This window comes from Sciurus vulgaris, assembly GCF_902686455.1.
Source record: "Sciurus vulgaris genome assembly, chromosome: 1".
In the NCBI taxonomy this organism is placed as follows: Eukaryota; Metazoa; Chordata; class Mammalia; order Rodentia; family Sciuridae; genus Sciurus; species Sciurus vulgaris.
The window spans coordinates 72,495,713-72,520,475 of NC_136461.1; the positions used below are offsets into that span (position 1 = coordinate 72,495,713).

Genomic DNA, 24,763 nt, shown 5'->3' on the forward strand with positions numbered 1-24,763 from the left:
TTAAGTTGTGTATGTCCTCCTCATTCAGTTTAGGTAATTCATATGTCTCTAGATACTTGTTGATGTGTTCGAGGTTTTCTGTTTTGTTGGAGTATAGATTTTCAAAATAGCTTCTAATTATGTTTTGTATTTCACTCGTGTCTGTTGTGATATTTCCTTGTTCATCCGAATTTTAGTAATTTGAATTTTCTCCCTCTTTCTCTTTGTTAGTGTGGCGAAGGGTCTATCAATTTTGTTTATTTTTTCAAAGAACCAACTATTTTATATATTTTTAAGACACACATTTCTCACTTGTTTTTAAATTTTGAGCATAATTGTTGTCCAACATATTTTCTGCATGAGTTATAGAAACTTGTTCCATAAAACCACAGCTCCTGACCCCAAATTGCCTTACTGTGAAACTGCGTGTGCCTAGGAAATGCACAGCACATACAAATTTTCACGAGGTCACTCAAGTATCAATAACATAATCTTTATTTAATATACAATTGGTATATAGTTTAATTTTCACTTTATGTATAGAAATCCTTTCAACTTTGTACTTTAACACTGACAGAAAAGAGAAAAATTATAAATGTATATTAAAATACCCAATATTCTCCAGAACTAAAAGCAGAATGGAATAACAATTGTCTTTCAGAACCAAATGTCACCCTGTTCGCTGGTGATAGTTGTTTCATTCTTGTTCAGTCCTTTAAGAGAAGATTTAAAAATGCAGTGATCAGTGGCTATACAGTAACATCCCCATTCTTTAGGGAATGGACACTGAGTTGTCCAAGGTCACTGTCAGACCAGGGATTGCTTTTCACTGAGAACCCAATCCCTACAAAGCAAAGAGGGGCACAGAGAACACATTCAAACATTATGACATAATAAATAAGAAAGAACAATAATCCAATGGCTTCCTTCATCAAAATTACTCTTTAAAAATGAACCCAGTATAAAGCAGCAAGGACATTAAGTATGATTTCAAAAATGTAAAATGCTCTTGGTGAGCTATAGCTATAATTAGCGCAAAATAATAGTATTTGAACATACTACACCTGATCTCAAAATCTCCAAATAGTCTCAACTCGGCTACAAATTATCTTTTCCTCTAGAACACAGATAAACCTGAGAGCTACTTTTTACAACAGCAGAATAAACATACTGGAGATTCCTCTTCTAATCTATATTTTCCAGAGTTGGGTAAGTCCTTGCACTCTGATATAAAGGTATGAAGTTCCGTCTCTGGGAAGCCATGCTGTTGGTAGTGCTATGAGAAGAAGGGAAAGCTCTCATTAGTAAACCCCTTGAAAACAGCTTGATTCCCAATGCAAAATGGACCATTTGACAAGGGTTGGGGTTTTCCTAGAGGGACAGTTTAGTTTATGGAGATGCTGCCCCTGGAGTCACCCTTAGGCTTGGCTGATGTAAAGTGGACCAGGGACTCTACAGCTGCCTTCCTCAGCTCTTCCATTCCAAGTCCACTTCAGCCCACAGTGGGCATGTGGAGTCTGACTATGCACCTATCTCCCTTCTGGAGAGACTCCAGTCAGCCACATGCAAAACTTAGGACACTCTGTCACCACTGCAGCTCCATGACTTCTATGTCTTTGTGAAGGAAGTTTCTTGAATGAAACCCAACTAATCTAGATTGATGGGGGGTGTTGTTGGGGGCTGAGGGGCAGGTATCCCTAGTCTTCCCCAGATGACCTCAGCACACAGCTTTTGACACTCCTGAGCTGGTGCAGGCTTCTGGACAAAGATCTGAATGAAATAAGGCATGTTTTCTAACTGTGGACCCTTTTGGAGTTACTCATCCAGGGATACAGGTTTGCTTAACAGCCACATAAAGCATAAAAATATGGGGCATGAGATCTTCAGGACATTCCCTGAATAGAAAGGATAAGAAATAACTTGACCATTTAGCAAGTGCTCTGAACCCAGGGAGAGCGGGTAACATCTAAAATGTTACCGTGTAAAATGTCACATGTAAAATGTTAATGATTAGCTTGTGTAATCAAGGGTTACTCTTAGCCATCCGGGATGTCACCTTTGAATGACACAGTTCTCTGCACACAGAGTTGAAGATACTGAACTTTAAGAGCACCCTGGGGAGGTACTTGGATAGTTATATCTGCATTCTTTCCCAGTCACCTTGGGCACCAAAGCACACATCTGCCAGGCAAGAATTAAGAGAACAAGGAGGATGCTCAATTCCTGAAAGCTGGTCAAGAATGAAGTCATGGCCCAGGCTTCACAAGCAAGGTGTTCATAATTATCCATTCCAAATTGGCCTTCTCTTCAACACTGGATCAATCTTATTTCCGTATTTTCATTTTCAGAAAGTCAAGTCCCCAAGGGGAAGTGTCGATTCCAATAGTAGACTTAACAGTATAAGGTTATTAGAAATTTAAATATATAAAGATATTTATTCTACCATTCCATATTTTAAGGGACTCAAGTGGATTTTTAAAAATATCCTATATGAATCACAATAGCTTTTTAAATCAGGTTTCTGACTGTATAAAGCATACAGTACCTGACATACCAATCCTTTTGCTGCTCCAGAGGCTAAGCCCCTGGGGACAGGCCCTGCAGAGCCTTGCTCTGTAATGGATTCAATGACAGCATACACCAAAGGGAGAGCTCAATTTTTCTTTATGAAAATTGATTCTTAAAGTTACCCACAAAATTCTGGCTTTCTGCAATTCCAGCTCTTTTATTCACCAATACCTACTGACCCTTGTAATTCTAGTAAAATGTTAGAAAAGTTGCTTGTGGAAGCACAGTTACTTACAAGCAAGACTCTGGAAATTGTATTTCACCTTCACTTCTGTTTTTGTCTCTAAAATTGAGGCCCCTCTCTACCCTGAAGAAGTTAACATCCATCAACTTTCTCCTCTTCTTTGGTACTAAATGTTATTGTCAAAATCTAGGTGAATGTTGGTACGTATGGCTCTTGGTAAACCTACCTTAATTGTTTCATATGTATCCGTAATCAGCGCAATGAAAAGGCTTAAAATCATGTATATAAAGAGGCTGATGAACGAGTAGAGGTAAATTCTACTAAACAGCCAGACCAAGTAACTTTTTTCCTGCATTTTTGCAAATGTGGCAAACATATCATCTCCATTTATCAGAGAGAAAAGGCACTCAGAGACCCTGTTCAGAGAACGGAACTGGAAAAAGAAGAGAAAAATTCACTTTCTTCCACATTCCTTCCCATTGGAGACCTGTGTTCATAACATTACTTTAAAAATAATGGGACCAGATATTGCAACTTACCCTTTTCAAACAAATAACCTGAGGCAGCCAGAGCATTTGCTTTGTGATGCATATACCATGCACAGACCTACTGCTTTTTTCTGGGACAAGCAGCCCTTTCTTGGTACTCCTCTTAATTGGAGCAGTCTGAATGGAAGGCAGAGGGAGCAACTCTGTACCTGTGGGCCTTTCTGAGATAAGCCTTCCCCTTCCTCCTTACCTTCATAGAAAGAGACCCTGGAAATGCTTCTGCAGAGATGCCTGAGTCCTAATCAGACACACGCATATGTCTCATTTAAAAGCTCATTCCATTTAAGATAAAATATCATTTTTAAGACTACACCCCTGCTAACAAAGTTTTCAACTATTACTACCAGTTTCTCAATATACAACTTTGTTTTTTAATAAAGTCACATTTTAACAAGGCTTAGGCCATGTCCTGCTCTGATATATACTGATAAATCAAATTGACTAAACTTTGCTGGTAGTAGAAAGAACTTAATAATTGACATATTCCAAACAGAATTTGGAGTAGTTGAGTAAATCAATGATTCTTTCAAGTTGGTCACACTGTTCTAGTTTATAAATATGGCAACAGATATACTATCCTCCACATTTTAAGGCTGAATCACAAAATAAAAGAAGTTCCTTTAAAAAGGATAAGCAAGCCATTGGCTCTACTCTAAGAGCTTAGTAACAACAACAGGAAAAGTGTGGTTTATCAGTACCTTGTCATGGTAAGGGCCCAGCACAATCCATCCACAGAAGCAATAGCCTAAATAAATCATAGCTGCACAGCAGCAAAACCTGATGACATTGGGCAGCGCTGCCTGAAGGGTCAGAATAAGGAGCTGGGAAAGTGAGAGAGGTCATTAGAATCCCTTGTCCTTGTTCCAAAGCAGAGCAATAACTGTGAAACAAATGCCAAGAGCACAGCAAGTCATGCACTTCCTTACATTGTACTTCTGGAAGAAACCGAGGTACCGGATGACTCCAAGCCACACAAGCATGGTAGAAGTTCCAAGAAATATGCTACAGACATCATAACTTGTTAGACTCTATGGAGTGGGGAAAAAAATAGTTAAACAGCAAAGTCATCTGGGCCAGACATATCAGGTAGCTCAGAGCCAGGCACTGTCCAGAGTGCTCAGGATAGAGCAGTGAACAAACACACATGATTCCCTGCCCTCCTGGGGCTTGCATTCTAGTGGGGACGGGGTCGGGGGAGGTGGGTGTTCAGAGAGATAGCTGGTGGTAAAGGCTGAGAAGAAAACCCAGGGAGGGGATGAGGAATGGGTACAGGTTCATAATTTGAAATAGAGTGACCAGGGATGATCTCAATGAAAAGGTAGCACATGAGCAAATATCTGAAAGGAATGAGGAAGCAGGTCAAGCAAAAATCTTGGGGAGAAACTTTCCAGGCAGAGGCACCAACAAATACAAAGTTCCTGAGGCAGGAGGGAGCCTGGTGAGAAAGGGATCAACTGGTAGAATATGGAGACACAAGGTAAGGATAGTGTGGGATCTCATAGTCAAATGTCTGCTGCAACTGAGAGCAGATTGTTAGAGGAGGGATCGGGGGTGCTTGTGAAATAACAGGTAAGAGCTGGTGATGACTGAGACCAGACTGGGAATAGTGGTAGGGGTGAGGTGATTTTTAAAGGTAGAACAATATGGTTTCCTCTTGGGTTACATGTGAGAGGGGAAATTAGTAAAAGAGAGGAATTCTTGATGAATCTATGGTTTTTGGCTTGAGCAACTGAAGAGAGTTGACATTAACTGAAATTGGAAAGGCCATGGAAGAAATAGGTTTGGATAGTGGAAGTGGGGATTCTAGTTCTGTTTCAGGGAAGTTAAATTTGGGAGGACAAATAGATATCTATGTGGAGAGATTGCATACACATTTGGATTCTCAGGTCTGGAATCCAGAGAATTCCAAGGTGCAGATATACATTTGGGAACATTAGCTAATAGATACTAGATGATATTACCAAGGCAGTGGCAGAAAAGAGAAGGTGCACAAGCACTACACCTTGAAGGTTGGCAAGATGAAGGGGAACTAACAAGGGAAAGTCCAAGTTCAGGAGAAAAACCAAGAAAGTCCAAGTTCAGGTAAGTGACAGCATTGTGAAAAAGTGCCAACGAAGAAAGACAGAATGCTACACAGTGTTAAAAGCTGCTGATAGGTCAAGATGGGGATAAATAATTGATTCATGGATTTAGCAATGTGGGAGATTACTGGAAGAAATATTCCATGGAGTGGCAGGGCAGCCTGATCAGAACAGATAAAAGGGAAAAGGGAAGGAACAGTCAGGTACAATGGTGCACACCTATAATCCCAGTGGCTTGGGAGGCTGAGGCAGGAGGATACAGAGTTCAAAGCCAGCCTCATCAAAAGCGAGGCACTAAGCAATTCAGTGAGATCCTGTCTCTAAATAAAATACAGAATAGGGCTGGGGATGTAGTTCAGTGGTCGAGTGCCTCTGAGTTCAATCCCGGGTACCCAAAGGGAAAAAAAGGGGAGGTGGGGGAGGAACAGAATCACAAGCAATGAGATAACTACTTTTTTGAGGACCTTTGCTATAAAAAGGGGAGCAGAGAAATGGGGCAGAAGCTGGATAGAGAAATAAAGCTGAGATTTTTATGTCTCTGAAAGGAGAAACATGCTATGGAATGACTAGCTGGGAGGGAGAGGGAAATTGATGATTCAGAGAGAAGGAAGACTAGCTAGACCTATGACCTTGATTGAGTAAGTGATTGGAAACAGCACCTGGTAGGCAAGTGGAGGGATTGGGCTGAGATACTAGTCTGAATTATTCACAGTAAAAAAAAAAAAAAAAAAAAAACAGAAGGTATGGGTACTTAGGCTTATAGGTAGATAAGTAATGTGGGAGTTTGCCAAAGTTCTGTTGCTGTTTTTATTTTTTTTCCTCTTGGTCTTGTGAAATAAAGAGGTTGGTCATCAGCTGAGAGTGAGGGTGTTAGAGGTTTCAGAAGAGAAGAAATGATCATCTGAAGGAGGAGTGAACAGTATAGAAAATGGAGAAGGTTTATTGGACACCCATAAGGGCTCATGAAGATTAATGATCACTGAATTTGGTAAAAATAAAAACATGCTGCAAATCTATCACTCCTTTTTCTTTTTTCTTTCTTTCTTTTTTTTTTTTTTTTTTTTTTGGTTCCTGAGGGTAAATGACATATACTCCAGCCACGTATGATGGCAGCTGCACAGTGTCAATCTAAACCCGTTATTTACTTCCTCAGCACATAAAGAAGCCATAAAGAAGAAAATATTATGACATTTGCAAATGAATGGATGGAATTGGAGAATATCATGCTAAGTGAAACAAGCCAATCCCAAAAAACCAAAGGTCGAATGTTTTCCCTGATAAGTGGAGAATGATATATAATGGGGGTGGGGTGTGGGGAGTGAGAGAAGAATGGAGGAACTTTGGATTATGTAGAGGGAAATGGGGGGGTATGAAAAATGGTGGAATGAGACAGACATTATTACCCTATGTACATGTATCATTACACAAATGGTATGAATCTACATCATGTATAACTGTGGAAACAAAATGATGTACCCCATTTGGGTACAATGAATCAAAATGTAGTCTGTAAAAATTTTAAAAATAAATAAATTTTTAAAAAAAGATTTGAAAAGAAATGAGGTCTGCCACTCTTGAACCAAGGCTATAGAACAGGGGAGACCTTCCACCATTACTTGGTGTATATATATTTGGGAATAGTTTCACTTCCCAGCCACCACCCATTTGTGAGGTGACCCGGTGTAGATCATGCAGTCAGGTTGAGCCCTTAGGGCCATTTCTGCATTCCTATAATCGATGATCAATCAGAAATCAGTACAAGCATCTTAGGGTTCAGCACATTTAGAAAATGGGTCCTTGGCCCAGGATCTGAATATGAATTTTTCTAAGGGAACTGTTCCAAATAAAGGGCATGGCATATACCATGATTTTCTCCTGGTTTCCCATAGTTCATTTGTTCAAAAATTCATTTTTAAGAAATACATTTTCTGAAATGTCCTGGACGTATCAAATGTTGTTTTAAAATTTCTCTGCTTTATTGACACAATCTATTCAGCAGGAAACCCATCTCTGATTTTCAGTCTACATTATTTTGCTCTTTGTTAAACAGAGGACAACAAAAAAAGGATTATCATCTTATCTTGTAGGACTATATCTTTCTCCATGAGCAAAGAAATACATTAGAGTATGTAATAATAATTAATTGGAATACAGATACAAGTTCTTTACCAAAATACATAAATAAACCTAGTTACTCACATCTCCTACCCCTTTGATTCATGAAGCTGGAAAAGGATGTACAGACCTCAAAAGCAAAAGTAAAGCTGTTTTGTTCTCTTGCACTATTTTTACAATATTCATAATATTACAATATTCTGCTTTCTTATAAAAAAAAAAAAAAACAGAAAAGAAAGAAGAAAACAAAATAGGAGGAACTTGGGTCCTTGAGTGATAGCAGGGAGCTGAGCCACTTGCCATCCTAGAATACCCACATTGACTATTACTAAGAGAGAAATAAGCTCCACTTTGATCTGAGCCATTGTGTTTACAGTCTCTGCCCAGGCTCATCATTGACTCCCTATGTGACATAATTAGCTGAATTAAGACTACAAAAATATAAGATTGAGCAAGATTATTTTGAACAGTATTAGTTTTTAATTTGGTTTTTTGTTTGGGGGAAAAATTTGTTTCTGGGTTAGGGTAATCATAACTTAAAAAGGATAGTCTTGGAACACATCAATGGGAAAAGCAAGTAAATGAGAGTATTTTCTGAATGATAGGAAACAAATGCAAGCACCCATCCCATAGTATCTTGACCTTACTCTCCCCTCTAACTCATTCTTTTTGTGTTGAAGATTTTTATATTTCTTGTAAGATTTTTTAAACTCTCACCATTATTATCTTGGTGTGTGTATAAATTTTTTTGTGTCTAAGAATTTACAGGCCCCATAGGAAGAGTTCAGATTGAAAGGGTCTAACAGGGCATCTAGAGATTTTGATGCAGTGGTTTATGGATTATATTATTATAATTATATAATTATATTATATTATTATTTATCTGCCTAAGAGACTTCTTGACCTGAGTAAAGAAAATTACTGTTAACATTTTCAACTTTACTCAACATAAAGCTTGGAAGAAATTATTGCCTAGCCTGGTGGGGCACACCTGTAATCCCAGCAGCTGGAGAGGCTGAGGCAGGAGAATCAAATTTCAAAGCCAGCCTGAGCAATTTAGTGAGACTCTAAGCAACTCAGCAAGACCCTGTCTCTAAATAAAATATTTTTAAAAGGCTGAAGATGTTGCTCAGTGGTTAACCACCCCTGGGTTCAATCCCTGGTAGAAAGAAGGAAAGAAATGAATAAATTATAAAATTTTCACATTCTGCAAATATATATTATCATTAATCCAAATCTGATACGAATGATGGAAATGTTACTAATCATTAGGAAAAATATTTACCTTAGCTTGAATTTCCATTTTCAGAATTGATCCAATGATTGTCAGTATGTCACTAACAATAATCATAATGTACCATCCATTAACAAATTCCATTTGATCAGAAATAGAAACTTCCTTCTTATAATGGAAGAGGAAAAAACTGACAAATTCCTTTAGAGGAAAAAAGAGAGGCACAGTGAGTTTCCCTGACTATCAAAATGTCATCTGCATTCCCAGAAAGCATCAGCCCTTACCTGCTGAAGCTGGAGTCCTTGAACCACAGACCTGATGCACAGGAGTAATGAAGACAGACAAGTCAGAATGACAGCAGCGTCAAAGATCATCATGTAATGAGTGTTCTTCTGAACTAGAAACAAAGAGCATTACATAGTGTGTATGTGCAAGACATTAATATGGTGACATCTACTTCTTTTTTAGAATAAATTTAGAAAATCCCAACTTTCTTACCAGAAAGACAACAAAGAAGACCTCACATTCTTCCAACAAGCATTTAAAGAAGGTTGAAAGTTCCTCTTTTGAAAATCGCCATGGCCATCAATCAAAGACCTTTAATTATCAGCTTGTGATCTTTTGTTCTAAATAGAATTATCCTTGCCCCACAGCCCATTAACATTTATTTATCTAGGTATAAATATTCCTTAAGTACCCACTATTCACTTGCCATTTTCTAGAGGTTGGGATAAAATAACAGACAAAGATAGACAAGACTCCTGATCTTCTGGAGTTTCTATTCTACTGCAGTGAGACAAGAAGTAAATAAGTACAGGAACAAACTACTTTCCAATAGAAATCAATGGTATAAACAAAATAAATCATAATAGCTGATATGTAATGAGCACATTTCTTCACAGAGCTCCAAGTACTTTATATGCATGAACTTATTTGAGCCTCACAGCAACCCCAATGGGGTGTGTATGATTCATCCCACTTTGCAGGTGAGAAAACCAAAGCATAGAAGTTACGTAATTCGACCAAGGTGACATGACCAGTAAGTAGCAGAGTCAGGGTTTAAGCCTCTGTAGCCTGTTTCCAGCAACTGTCACTCTATATTATTAGTTCTTAGCATTCCTAGAGGACTTGTTAGAAGTGCACATCAGAAACTCTCTGGGTCTGCATGTCCTCCAGGTGATGCTAAAGTTTGAGAACCACTGCAGTGTGCAGGGAGGTTGTTGTGGGAGAGTAAGAAGGAGTTCTGTGTATATTGCATAGTAGAGAAGGTCTCACCTAAGGGGCAGCTGGTTTTAGCTAATACTTCAGTGACAAGAAAGGGTTACCCACTCAGAGCTTTTGGAGAATTGAAAATACAGTCACTGGGCATGGTGACACAGGGCTGTAATCCCAGCTACTCAGGAGACTGAGGCAGGAGGATCACAAGTTCAAGGCCAGCCTCTGCATCATAGCAAGACTCTGTCTTGAAAAAATAAAAAGGGCTGGGAAGGTAGCTCAGTGGTAGAGTGCTTGCCTAGCAGGTACAAGGCCCTGGATTCAGTCCCTAGTACCACAAAAGAAAAAGTTTAAAACCTGGCTACATGGGTACAGTCAATGAAGAGAGATGGACAAGGCCTCAGGTCTGATACAGGGCTTGTTTCTAGCCAGTGCTCTATACTGATATAAAGATAAAGTACTTAAGACTAACTCTGTAATAAAGCATCCTACTTATATTTGCCAAGGGGCATCTAAGGGCTACAGGAATGTCTAAATCTACTTTAGAAAAACTTGAAAACCAAGAAACAAACATTTGAGAGAAAGCCCTGTGTCAAGTACCATCATATTCTCTCATTTTCCCTATTATAAAAAGTTTGCGGAGAAAGCATTATGGCGTTTACAGATGACAAAACAGGCTTGTCTTTCAAATAAGCAAATTTGTGATTGAAATAAACTTTTTGATTCAAGAGCCTCATATATTCGAAGTTGCCTATCAGTGCAAAAAAATACTGCAATGCAGAAATTTCATTTTATTTACTTGTATTATCTCATTCTTACTTTTGAACTTGGAAAATCAATCAGTAGGAATCCCTAAAACAGTGATTATCCAGATACAGTCTGAGTAAGGATTACTATTGATTCCTAGGCCTCTACTATCTGTGTGCAGCTGGGGAAACTACAGCTTGCCAGATACTTGAGATGATCTCTTTTCTCACTAGAATCCAAGAACCCCTTACCTAATTATTAAGCACTCTCTTGTTACTGAAGAGGGATAGATAAAATGGATAGGTCTACTTTGTATCTAAAATCTAATGGATAGATTATCTATCCATAAAATGGGCAGATAAATTCTTTCCAGGCAATTTTCTCCAGTTCAGCTTGAAAATTCTTGACATTATTCAGTGTAGACCTAAATTCTAAGAATAGACCCTTTTCACCTTTAGTCTACTTTTTAACCTGGATGGAAGACAATTATAATATGTGAGATGCTTCAGGGTAAAATCATATCTGACTTCTTCCTGGCTGCATGACCATAGACATGAAGCGTGACTTCTGAGCCTTGGTTTCTTTCTCTGTAAACATAAGGATTCTGCCTCTCTCAAAAATATTTTAAAATATTAAAAGGAAAAAAATGAAGATGGAAATATGCATTCAATAAATATTGGTTTGGTACATGTAGGTTTCAGTGGGGTCTCTGAGTACGTTCTTGGTAAGGAGTAGGCAAGTAAGGACGTGGAGAATGAAAGGAGTCATTTCATACTAATAACTTACATGTTACCTGAAATATCAGATACCTACAATACACTGATGCTGCAGAGAATTAGGGACTTGGGAACATTTCATTTTGTGTTCCACACATCCTTTGGGCAGTAATTTAATAACCATTTTACATTTTTTAGTAAGCATTCTGAAAATGAGTGGAGCTCATCACTTACTTGATCCAGATACATGCCAGTCTTTACATTCCCGGATAGAAATGTCATTATCTAAACTTATCTTAATTCTTCCACTATGAGCTTTGTTGTCAAATGTTATCTGTGAAGACATGAAAAAGGTCAAAGACATGTACAGTTTTTGAACTAAGATACCACTATGTATTGATTGAGAAGCAATTCTTTTGGTACAGGAGACCCAGATTCCCATCTCCAACCTGTTGCTACTTCTATTCAACCTTGGGAAGTTTTCTTTATTTCTCTGTGAGTTGAGAAGATTGGATGAGTCTTCTGTAGAGAACGTTTAGTCTCCAAAACCATATATTTCTAGGACAGCATTCCAATCCTGCACATCTTATGTAATAAGAGTACGTCTTTCTACCCATTGGAAGTAACTTCAGATGCCTTCTTGATATGGCAAGAGTTGGTACAGCTATGCTTTTGCCCAAATTTCCATCAGGGCCTCAGCTGGAGGTAGATTTTCAGTGTTCCTGCAAGTTTTACTAACACAGAAACTCATTTGGTCCTGACACATTTCAGGTGGAGATTCAAAATTTTCTTTCTGGGCCTAGATTTTGTAGTTACTCCAGCTTCACATACATTATAAAGGGCTTGTGACAGAAAGTCGACAGCCATGTCTTGCTTCTGGGATAACCAGTAAGACACAGGGCAACAAGCAGGGCAAAGATATGCTGGAGTGCCTCCCACAGGCCTCATGCTGTCTTCCCCTTCTAGCTGCCTCCCTTTGCCCATGCAGGGACAGGGAAGTCAAGGCAAGAAAATCAATCCTTGCCCAGCCTTGTCTCCCTCACCTCTCCTTCCCCCTTCTCTCTCTTTCAAGTCCAGAAGAAGCTTTGTAAACACGCCTGTAATCCCAGCGGCTTGGCTCCAGAGGCTGAGGCAGGAGAATCCAAGAAAGTTCAAAGACAGCCTCAGCAAAAGTGATTTGCTAAGCAACTCAGTGAGACCCTGTTTCTAAATAAAATACAGAATAGGGCTGGGGATGTGGCTCAGTGGTTGAGGAACCCTAAGTTCAATCCCTGGTACCAAAAAAAAAAAAAAAGTCTGTAATTTGATTAATTTTATTGAAGCTTCTTCATGTGGGGCAGTCAGATTCACTTCAGATATGAGATTTCAAACGGGTTTAGTATTTAGTCACTGTTTCTCATGATGAATTGCAAGCTTCTACCATCGGCAAGTAACTGAGAGCACTGTCAGTGACTGTCCCTCACAGTAGCTAGAGGACCCAGCACAACCTCACATAACAAAGATGCTTGCTCAGTATTATGTGGCAGAGTCAGAGAGAAAATGTTTTGTTTAAAAAGCATAGGGATCTTGTGAATAGTAGGTGCTTGTTAAATATCTGGAATGAGTAAACCATGATTTCATGTCAAACACATCTCAATAAGGTTCAGAAGAAGCTGAATGCCTCACACACACACACACACACACACACACAAAATATATTGGATAGGATTAGAAAAGATTCATTAGCACAGGGAAAAAAAATTAGTACATTTGAAAACATGGAAGTAAACACCATCCAAAATGAAAAACACAGAGAATAAATACTAAAACATTAAGCAAATAAGTAGGACATTAGCAAATTATGAGACAATTTTGAGTGACCAAATATAAATGTAATTGGACTCTCTGAAAGGTGAGGAGAAAGTGACAGAAAAAATATGGGAAGAAATCATGATGAATAAATATCGAATGCAATGAAAACTACAAATCACAAACAAAAGATGCTCTATGAACCTCAAACAGAGGAAACATGAAGAAAATAACACCACGGCATTCCACAACCAAATTGCTTAAAATCAAAAATAAAGAAACAATGTTAAATACAGTCAGGCGGAAACACATACCCAAGTCAGAGAAACAAAGATAAAGATGACAGCAAATTTCTCATCAGAAAGAATATAAGACAGAAGAGCAACATCTTTAAAGTACCATGGAGGAGAGGGACCAGTCAACCTAGAATTCTATACCCAGTAAAACTATCTTTAAAAAATAAAGTCAAAATACTTCTTCAGATGTACAGCTGAAAGAATTCATCATCAGTTGACCTGCACTGTAAGAAATGTTAAGGGAAGCCCTTTATCAGAAGGAAAATCATACCAGATGCAAACCTGCTCTACAAATAAGAACAGAGCATACTGGGAATGGTAAATACATAAGAAAATATAAAGATACTTTTTTATCATTTAAATCATTTTGAAAAACAATTGACTATTTGAATAAAAATAATGATAATGTATAACCAAACAGTAGCAGGTGAGTGATCTGATCTTATGAGGTGATAAACTCACATGAGACAATCTTGTACTTTCTAGAGAGCTTTATAGTTTCAAAAAACATATAGAAATAAATTGTTGAATGAGTTTGTCAGGATAAACTCAACTACTATGTATAACCATTAGGTTTTTATTTTAAAAAAAAGAAAGAAGTTGTGTGACAACAATAACATAAAAACTAAGATGGGAGACATGAAAGTATGATTGTAAGGTTCTAAAACTATACATGCAGTGATGTAACACCACTTGAAAGTAGATTTTAGAGATGTAAACTATACCCCCCCCAAAATAATACATCAAAGAGATATAGCTAAAATTAGAAATGAAATAATAAAAAATACTTACTCAAAATGAGGGCAGAAAAAAAGGGAAACCATATTAATAATCATGAAAAAATTAAGTGTTCTAAGCACCCTAATAAAAAGAGATTGTGAGACTGGATAAAAAGGAAGACCTAATTTTATACTGCCTAACAAGAAATCCATTTTAAATAAAAGGACAGTAGACTAATATTAAAAAGATGAAAAAAAATTTAGTGTGTTAACACTAATCAAAAGAAAGCTGAGTAAAGAATGTTATCAGGGTTAAAAACCACTATTTCATAATGATGAAAGAACTAATTCTTCAAGAGAACATAAAAATCTTAATATTTATGCCTCTAATAAAGATCTTCAAAGTACATGATGCACAAATTATTAAACTACTACGCATGAATGAAAATGCACTATTTTTTTCATTATAAATCTAACTGGGCACCCACACAAAAGTTTAAAAATAGCTGTGGAAGGTTAGGGACATAGCTTAATGGTAGAGTGCTTCACCTCACATGCACAAAGTCTTGGGTTGGAACCCCAGTACCACGAAAAACCAAAGCAACAACAAACACACAGAAAACCAAGAACAGTGACTGAATGAATCCAATCTCTAGTATATACCAAATACTTAAGTAAGTCCTTTACATACATTATCTCATATTTTGATAATAACCTTGTCAGGTGGGTAGATATTAATTTTGTTTCATAGATGAGAAAACTAAGGTACAAACCACCTAAGTAATTTGCTAAAGTTACATAGTTACTAACTGGTGAGCTAAAATTAAGCTTACCTGACTCCAACACCCCTACATTTTGTATCAGGTATATGCTGCCCAGTCCATGTTTCCTTCCAAGAATGCAGGTGCATTAAAAGCTTTTATTATTAAATCAACTCATAGGACACAAGCTCTACTGCAGTTCTATGAGATACAATGCTAAACCCACCATGCAGAGGCATAGGGTTGGGATGAGCCAACAATAATGTTGAAAATAAAATGAATCTGCCTGTGGCTAATAAGTCAGTTTGCCGATACCACTGAATTGGGCCACTGAAAAGGGTCCAATATTTCACAAGTATTTCATTTATTTGTTCGACAAATATTTCTGTCACCTGCAATTTTTGCTGAAGGATCACAAGATTATCAAAATGGTTCCTGCCTTCAAGGGGCTTTCTACCAGCAGAATTGATGATAAACACTGAGAAAAATCCTAAAAAGGAGAAGGTGTTAAACCCATATAAAATCCAAGAAGCGCATGGGGCAGGGGGGCTAAAACAAAATAGAAAACCCACAGAACACCTAGGAGTTCAGTTTGTAGAATGTATTTCTATCTGAGGAATCATAAAAAGTTCCATGAAGAAAGTAGAAGAATTAGAAAACTTCTGAAAATTGTCATGTCTCAAATTCAAGAGAGAAAGAATAAGGAGAGGCGATGTGGATGATAGCTGAAATTTAAGAAATCAAGTAATGGGGTATGAAAGATGGTGGAATGAGACAGACATCATTACCCTATGTACATGTATGATTACATGAATGGTGTGAATTTACATCCCCATTTGTGTGCAATGAATCAAAATGCAGTCTGTAAAAATAAACAATAAAAAAATCAAGTAATACTGGTAAACAACTTGTTGATAATATTATAAAAACTACCATTGAAGTAACAGAAACTTGGATCACATGAAGCTAAGTTATTTCAAATGCTCTCCTGCTATGACCAAACAGTAGCAGGTGAGTGATCTGATCTTATGAGGTGATAAACTCAGATGAAAGCATCTTGTGCTTTCTAGAGAGCTTTACAGCTCCATCTGCAACTGGAATGCAGACAATGTAGAAGTAATGGGGTAGACTGAAGGGACAGGGACATTCAGAGCACTCAGAGGCAATGTGAAGAAGTCACTGTGAGCAATAACCCAAAGGCTGAACCCTCCATGATGAGGAAACTCGGTATGGAACCCTGGACACACAGCCACACTCCTGTGCTCCTTTCATGTATGAACATCAGCTCTGTGCCAGACACCATTCTTGGTACTGGAGACAGTAGAGAACAAGACAGTCCCTGCCATAACGGAACTTACAGATAAAAAGTAAATAATTTATAGTGAGATAGAACTAGCTGTATCCATGGCCCACTCATGCACATTCATGTGGAAATATTCTGTAATTTTGGTCTTGCCTCAATACAAGTATGTGAAGCATATAATTAGATAAAACAATTTTTTTCTCCAGATTAGAACCAAATCCAGTGGATCTCACACTTACAGTCAGAGTAAAGTCATAGCAGTCAGGGAGCTCCTGATGACGAACTGTCTGCAGATTAATGGCTTTCAGTTTAAACTGAAGCTCCACTGTCACCAGTCTAGAAAACAGAGGAGGCTCTGGTTCAGTGGAAGCACACACGCAAAAACCAATTATGCCCCTGTCTGCTTCCCTCACCTGTGGAAGTCCAACGTGAAGTTAAGTTTATTTTCTTCTTGTATTCCAATATGAAAAGGCTCATCCGGCTCTACAAGGAAACACTCTGCCACAAAAAGAAACAAAAACATGATGTAGTGCCTAAAATACACAAATGAACCTGCATTTTGAAAGGATAGTACATTTAAGATCAATGTACTTATTCAATGTACTTGAATAGAGCCTGATATTTTTCCCAAATTATGATTTCAGAAGCTAGCCATCACTGCACTTGGTTACAGTGCCTTGTATGTTTTTAAGACATGAATAACTATAGCTTTTCTGGGTTGGTGGGGAGATGAAGACTCCAACTCCATTTCCTTAGGGGTCCTACAGAATGCCCTCTTGCTTCCTTGTCTTTTTAAGTCTAACTGAGTGCCTCCCTGATTCCTTTTTGTATCCCAAGCATAGGATTTGAAGCACATGCAATGCTTAAGATTTTCTAAATGGTTTAAAGGGTCTATTTTTAAAAATATTATGTGTTGACAATTTTTCCTTCATAAGCAATTTTTTTTAATAAAAGAAGACAGCGTTTTAGAAAATTTTCACTAGTTGCTACCATTGTCCTTTATTGTCCCTCTTAATACAGTACCTAAAGAGTCTGTGAGCACATGATGTGTTGTAGGCATCTTATTCAGCTATTTACCTGACTTATGGAGCATGAAAGGTAGTGCAGTATAGTGGCCCAGCACAGACAGCCTGGGCCAACTTTCAGTGCTGCCTCTTACCAGCTCCATCCTGAGCAGATTTCTTAACTCCCTGAGCCATATTTCAACCTTCTATGAAATGGGGATGGTAATAAACCCTTGCTTTATCCGAGTTTCTGGGAGGATTCATGAGTTGTAGTAAAAGGCTTAGAATAGAAGGTGACACAGTAACTTCTGTATAATTCTTACTATGCCCTAGTAGTGACCATATCAATAGAACATATCAATGTTTTCAGAGATGAAATAACTGATTTTAGGTACAAAGCAAAAGAGTTAAGAACTAAACTTCAAGCTTATAGAAGAACATCACCCGTTTCAATTTCGGGATCAATGTCAAAGGTGTCATTTCCAGGAGAGATGTTTCCTTGCTTGTAGAAATGCTGACAGATTGTCATAGCAGATTGCTTGGTTCCCTTGTTCTCGTAAGCGTGATTCCCAACTGAAATGTTGCGCAGCTGCAAGTACTTTAACCAAAAAGAAATAGAAAGTGGCATGCCAGCCAGGGCAGAGATGAGCCATGATGTCCCTCCCTCCCCACCTCTGAAACTAGCAGGTTCCCACCTCCCCTCAGGGTGTAGACACAATGTGCAGAGTAAGTGACTTGCGGCTGAGCACCTGGAGGCTAAGGGCAAAGAGCACCCTTGAACTAGAATTCTGGGTTCAAGACTCATCTTTGTCACACATTTTCTGAACTCTGATTCCTTATCTACAAAACTAAAGTCTGAAACCACACTATCTTTGAGGTTCCTTCCTTCCTTAAAGAACTATGTCCAGGGACTGATTGTTACATTCAGTGTAAGTAGACATGCTGTTTATCTTTGATTTTTTTTCTTCAAGATCAAAGTTCTGTTTATAACTAATAGAGATGGAATATGCTTGTTCCAGGCTAACCATTTAAAACTCTTCTTTAAAAAATCTATTTCATCTTTATAGTACAGTTTAATCACTTTCGTGGAAATGTTTCCCTTAGTGAGTCCTCTAAATAAAACAAAATATTACTTTTACAAATGAGAATCCTATGGTATCTTGAAATAATTGTCAATGTACACTTGATGGATTTCTGTAGATGGTTCCACAGCTTACTGTGAGCAATATGTTTGGCACAATTGGCAATATGAAGATGAGGTTGTAATACCTATCTCTCTTGGAAATAACAATTTTGTATGATGGACACAGAACAATAATTCTATAAAAGATGCATGGGAAACATACTATGATAAGTGAAGGAAATAATTGATAATAAGGACCTATGAGATACATTCTGAGCTGAACCTTGGCAAGGTCACCAATGAGTACCATGTAATCAAATCTATGCTGAGTTCTCAGTCCTCATCTAACTTGATTCCTCCATTGTATTTGATGTGAGGTGATCCTATGGTTGGAAGGCAGTATCCTGGGGAACTTCTGGAGACATTGCAAAGGGTACTTCAATGGCTATGGCTCCTGTGGGGCTTTCATCAGACTGGACACCCGTCCCTTCTGGCTTCTGCGGCTCTGCCTTGAGAGAAGGAGACTTTTACTCAGATGCAAGGTCCCAGATCATCCTTTGGATGATAATATACAAACAAAATTAAAGGCTGAGTAGTGATGTAGCACCAAAAGTAAAGGAAATTAAAACCTATTGCTCCTGATTATAGAATGCTTGTTTGTGGCCCTTCTGTGATCTCCAGATCCAACCACCTATGAGTCTTGTGAGCTCATTCATGAACATCTGAGCTCATGTTTTATACCTCTTCTTTTGGGAATAAAAATATCAAATTCTGTGTTGTTGCACACTGTTTATGAAGATACAGATATATTTATAGATAAAGATAGAGATAGTCTACGTATTTGTCTTTAAATCTATATCCTGAGGAATATTATGCAATAAGTTCCATGATTCCAGGTGAATTCTTTAGAAAATAACCAAGAGAAGTTAGGGCAGGTGGGTGGGGGAAAAGGGAGGCTAATCAGACACAGGAATTTGTACAGTATGAGTTAAAAGAATGAATGATTCCAAGAAGAACTTGAGGCCTTTCCATCTAAGCAACTGACCAGAAAGAAGCAACAGTCTGAGAAGCAGGTAGAAGAGAATGCAAAGCTGCTGTGGACCAGTAACCCTGAGGAGCAGAAAGAAGTCGCATGACAGGCTGGGGATATAGCTCAGTTGGTAGAGTGCTTGCCTTGAGCTCACAAGGCCCCGGGTTCAATCCCCAGCACCACTAAAAAAATAAAATAAAATAAAAGAAGAGAAGAAGTAGCATGAGCAACTGATTGGGAGTCATCTTGTCCTGGCACTGGCCAAAGCTGGGTGATTTCTTCAGGAAAAAGATAAATCTTTAAGAATTGTCCAAATTTCAGGATCAGATGAAAAAAAAAGGAATCAGTGAAGATGACCCAAAAATGATTGAGGAAATAAAATGAAAAGTAGGACATAGCATCAAAACAAAATAATTAAGTCTTTGACACTCAAATATAGAAGCATAGGTAATAAGTAAAATGTGAATATTAAAATTACAATATTTGATCAGAATGAGTGCTGGTGGTATCCAGTTCAATGCCATCTGGGGACTAAGCCCTTCAGCATGAACAAATAGTCGTGGAAATGCCTCCAGTAATTGAGGTGTCACTCTCACCTGTCAGTTCCCTTTGATTATCACCTCTATTGTCAAGACATGTCCTTACAGAAAACAAGACCCTCTCTGTCTCAATATCTATCCTATTTCCAACTCCATAGACACATGTGGAACAACTGACCTCTTAACCACAAAAATCCTATTTGTTCATAAAAATTTGATCAAGATATTTTTTAATCCTCAGCTAAAAGTACCTAATGTTGCTTGGAAGATAGTTGGGACTCGTCTGCTCAAGGAAAATCACCATGATTTGTATTATTTATTTACATACTATTGCAGTGGTTTGAATGTATTATGATCCTCCCAAATTCTTACATTAAACTTAATCCACAGTACGGTTAACATGAAGACATGAGACTTTTAGGAAAAGATTACGAAGGAGGAGCCCTCATGAATGGGATTGACAACATTATAAAAGGGCTAGAAGGAACAGGTAGGCCCTTTAACCCTTCCACCGTGTGAGGACACAGCCTGCAGATGCCTTGGTCTCAGATTTCCCACCCTAAGAACTGTAAGAAATGAATTTCTGTTGTCTACAAATTATCCAGTCTCAGGCATTTTATTATAGCAATAGGAATAGACCAAGCAACTAGAATAAAAAATCTATATGAATTTTTACATAGAGATCTGATAAGCAGCATGATCTGAATACCAAATATTATATTTTGAAGATTGATTTTAGGCCTATTAATAAAGGTAAAGATGTTTTATAAAGAATTTTAATGGGCTATCTATCTCTTGACTCTATTCACACCCCAAAAAAAACCCCCAAACTACCAATTTGATGCAGAGTAACTTTAGAAAAATTCAATACACTTAAAATAAAAATCTCAAAACTGAGTCTCTCAAGCATTATGCCATTTCCTCCCTACAAATTGTAGGACAAAATTCTGTTTAAAAATTTATGCAACTTATTTCTATTACTAATTTTTCTACTTCCAATGCTAACCAAAGGTCTTAGTGCCATATTCTAACAATTTTCCATCACAGAGTGCATAGATTGTCTCTAGAAAATGAAGTCACAATTTCACTAAAATAATGTTTTGAATAAGAGTTGAAATAATTATGAAATGTTTCCAGGTTGGAAATACCAACTTCAAGAGCACTTTAAGTTACAAAATAAGAAATTTGGGATCTTGAAAAAGTACTGTTTATAGAAAAAATAATTGATTAGAGACTCAGAATAAAAACAATAATAATCAGTATCAAAAACAATTTTCCTTTTTGTTTGGCAAGTAGTCAGTAGCACAATAAAATCATTGTAATGTATGACATTAAAACCTAACTTAGTTTTAAATGAACTTTCAGGTCTTGGTTGCTATACAAACTCTGCAAAGTTAATAATCTCATTATTTGTTGAGGGCTTCTGCAAATAGGATCTCTGAAGATTTAATGACTACTTTATCCAGGGTCATGGTTAGTCATTTTAAGTCTTTGAAGTTGCCATGCCAAGTCCTAACTCTGAAGCTTTTAATTAAGTCATTAAGTATCTATCTCTGTTAATACCAAACAAAAGCTTTTATCAGTTTTATAAATGTTTATTGGCAATTTTTTGTAAAAACAATTTTTAAATGATCTTATACCTAAGACATTTCCAAATGAGATTGTTCCCATCAAAACTTGAGGGTCAGTTTCTGTGATGTATACTGCTACCATTTTCCCAGTCTGTTCCTTGCCCCCATTGATTTACCCGGTTCATTGCAAAGATGATCTGATCATACACGTCACTTTGTGTGTACACTGCATACGTGTCGTCCATTCGGTCCATATAGCCTTTGAGGAAGAGGTGTTTGAATGCTATAGTGTTCTCTTCTTTAAAAGCTACCACCATCTGGTTACTTAGTCCGAAAAGGACAAGCTTAAAAGAAAAAAAAAAAAAAAAAACAGTAAGCAAGTGAAAAATCTGAATAGAAAAAGTGTAGGCAGATGGTACCGGGGCTTGAATAGCAAACAAGAGTTTGCATGAATTCCACAGGACAACAGGGAGGCTTGCAATTGCTGGATACTACATGGTAAGAAAGTCAAGTCCTGCCAGGCACAGGTGGCACACTCCTGTAACCCCTGCAGCATGGGAGGCTGAGGCAGGAGAATCAAGAGTTCAAAGCCAGCCTCAGCAAAAGCAAGGTGCTAAGCAACTCAGTGAGACCCTGTCTCTAAATAAAATACAAAATAGGGCTGGGGATGTGGCTCAGTGGCCAAGTGCCCCTGAGTTCAATCCCCAGTACTCCCCTGCAAAAAAAAAAAAAAAAAAAAATGTACAAGTCCTATGGTCGAACTATATTCCTAGGCCTCATTTCCAAAATGGCAACAATAAGACCAAAATTTTAAAAATCCTTTCAACTCATCTCTAAGTTAAAGTATAGTAATATAATGTGTTCTTAATATTTAGGCAAGATTGACTCCAGAGTTTTACATGAAATTTAATTGTTCACACACAAAAATTTGTTTCACTGCACTGCTGCCATAGTAACAGAAACCCTTTCAATCATAACCCAAAGCTTGCTTTACTCTTTCATCTTTTCTTCTCTCCCAAACTACGTTATTTCTCCCCTCCTTTATTCCTCTCCCCCTACCTCCCCATTTAGAGAGTATACTCTGAGTCAGCGTAGTGGCATGTTCTATAATCCCAGCAACTCAGGAGGCTGAGGAAGGAGGATTCCAAGTTCAAGGCCAGCCTCAGCAACTTAGCAAGACCCTGTCTCAAAAAATGAAAAGGGTTGGGGATGTGTCTCAATAGTAAAGCACCCCTGGGTTCAATTCCCAGTATACTCTGACTTAGATCCCAAGGTGAGTCATGACATATTTTATATGAAAGGGGGAACAACACTGGGCATCTATGTGCCATAAACTATTCCAGGAACGAACATTCCTCATATTTATTAACCAACCCCTCACAGCATAGCCTCTAATATAACAATTTTACAGATGGGTATATAAAGGATCAGAGAAGTTCAACAACTTTTTCAAGTCACATCATTAGCAACCATTCCATCAAAATTGGAATCTATATCCAGGAGACTAAATCTAAGCTCTCTCTACCCTATTACACTATGCAAAGCAATCCACTGTTCCATCAGCAAATAAATTGAGAAATCTTTTTCCTTCTTCCTCCCGTTAGTATATCTGACCAGCACCACAGTCATCCCCTCCACCTAACTTAGCTCCCATTCTTGAGGACCCTCTTTAAGCCAAGTGTCCTCATTCAAATTCCAATAAGATGATAGTATGATATTCCAAAGATTTTACATCTATTGTAACTGATGACTACAAAGAATTTTCCAAAGATTTCCCAAGGATATTCTTATCAATTCATTCAAATACAAAAATACCTTCCACATGCCAGCACTGAGCTGGGTGCTGAGGACATAATGACGTTGTTGCCCTGGAGGACCTGGTGACAGGCAAGAGTAAGAGTGACTGAGAGAACTATGGTAATTCAGAGACTGAGCCAGGTCGTGGGAAAGGATAATTCTTAGTAGGGTGTTTATCACTGTAGACATTTTTCTTCTATTGCTGCAAACACAGAAATCACCAACCTAACAGAAAGACTCCTTTTTTCTAAAACAGATAAAAGGTCACCATGTCACCCTCATTTGCTCAGTGACAGAGTTGCGTTTATGGGATATTCGTCTGATTGCTCAAATACTTGTAAAGAAACAGTACAATTAAGAAACCCTAAGATTCTTGTTAAAAGCTCACCTACATACCTTTTACATACTTATTACCAATAGTCTTAAACCATTAACCAATTTTCTTCTTGACCACTCTACTAATTATAGGCAAGTTAGATGAACTCCCTAAAAGATTAAAGAGCAATTAAGAACTTAAGTGTTAGAGGATATAAACCTGACTTTGAATCTCAGTTCTACTCTTCTAGTTTCCTGACTGTGACAGGTTATTTTGTCACACTGAGCCTCAAAGCTCTGTCTGTAACAGAGATACCACTACCCACCTCCAATTTGTTTTAAAGATTGAACATCATGATGTCTATAAAAAATATTTAGTCTGGTCTACAGCAAATACTCAGTGTGGTACCTATTATTATTCCAAGCAATAATACTTCCACTTAATTGATACATAGCCCCCATCCACAAGACAACACAGATAAACTTTATGTGGCACATTGCATTAGCACCTGGAAATTAGAAAGTTCAATTCCAAGTTGCCAAATACCGAGAGTCCAGCAGCTGTTTTCATGGTGACATGTTAGAGAGAGGATACTCCTGCCTCTGAAATCTTGATTCTGCCACTGACTAGCCTTGTTGGCTTTTTTAAAACTGTAAACATCAGTCTCCTCTTTTGCAAGATGAGGGATGCTCGTATTTTGTTAGGTTTAAATAAAGTAGTTTCGTTAGAATTAAGTAAAATAATATAGAACAGAGTAGACATCCAGTATTAGAAACATAAGCAAGCATTCTACGGACGTCATAAGAATAGGAATTACCTTTGGTGTCTCCCAGTTATAAAGCAATTAAAATTAGTAATGTCAGGGGTTTTTTCCCACAAATCTCTCTTTCAATGTTAGTTTTCCATCAGAAAGAGAAAGCAAAAATTAACAAAAGGGAAAAAAAACCCATCATCTATTTTTACCATTAACATCTGCTTGGTTTCTTTTTATTTTTTTTTCTTTCTTTCTTTCTCCCTTCACCCTTCACCCTCTGCTTTTAACAAGAGATAATTACTCTCACCAGTGGAAAAACATAGTTTTGAAAGACTAAATCACAACTACTATATATAAGTATCACAAAATATGGTT

General features: G+C 37.7%; 1 protein-coding gene across 5 annotated transcripts in view; it reads right to left on the bottom strand.

The window, feature by feature from the left end:
• Positions 1-265: 265 nt before the first annotated feature.
• LOC306660844 (mucolipin-3) overlaps positions 266-24,763 on the bottom strand; it is a 177,854-nt gene continuing 153,356 nt past the window's right edge. For all 5 annotated transcript variants that reach the window (XM_079139475.1, XM_079139479.1, XM_079139478.1 and 2 more), the window contains 11 exons: positions 21,698-21,865; positions 17,703-17,856; positions 16,668-16,752; positions 16,494-16,590; positions 11,622-11,721; positions 8,994-9,106; positions 8,761-8,910; positions 4,206-4,307; positions 3,978-4,100; positions 2,958-3,164; positions 266-1,255 (listed from right to left, as the gene is read on the bottom strand). In XM_079139475.1, coding sequence (XP_078995601.1) covers positions 1,121-1,255; positions 2,958-3,164; positions 3,978-4,100; positions 4,206-4,307; positions 8,761-8,910; positions 8,994-9,106; positions 11,622-11,721; positions 16,494-16,590; positions 16,668-16,752; positions 17,703-17,856; positions 21,698-21,865 — 1,434 coding nt within the window. In that variant the 3' untranslated portion in view covers positions 266-1,120. The remainder of the gene's footprint in view (positions 1,256-2,957; positions 3,165-3,977; positions 4,101-4,205; positions 4,308-8,760; positions 8,911-8,993; positions 9,107-11,621; positions 11,722-16,493; positions 16,591-16,667; positions 16,753-17,702; positions 17,857-21,697; positions 21,866-24,763) is intronic.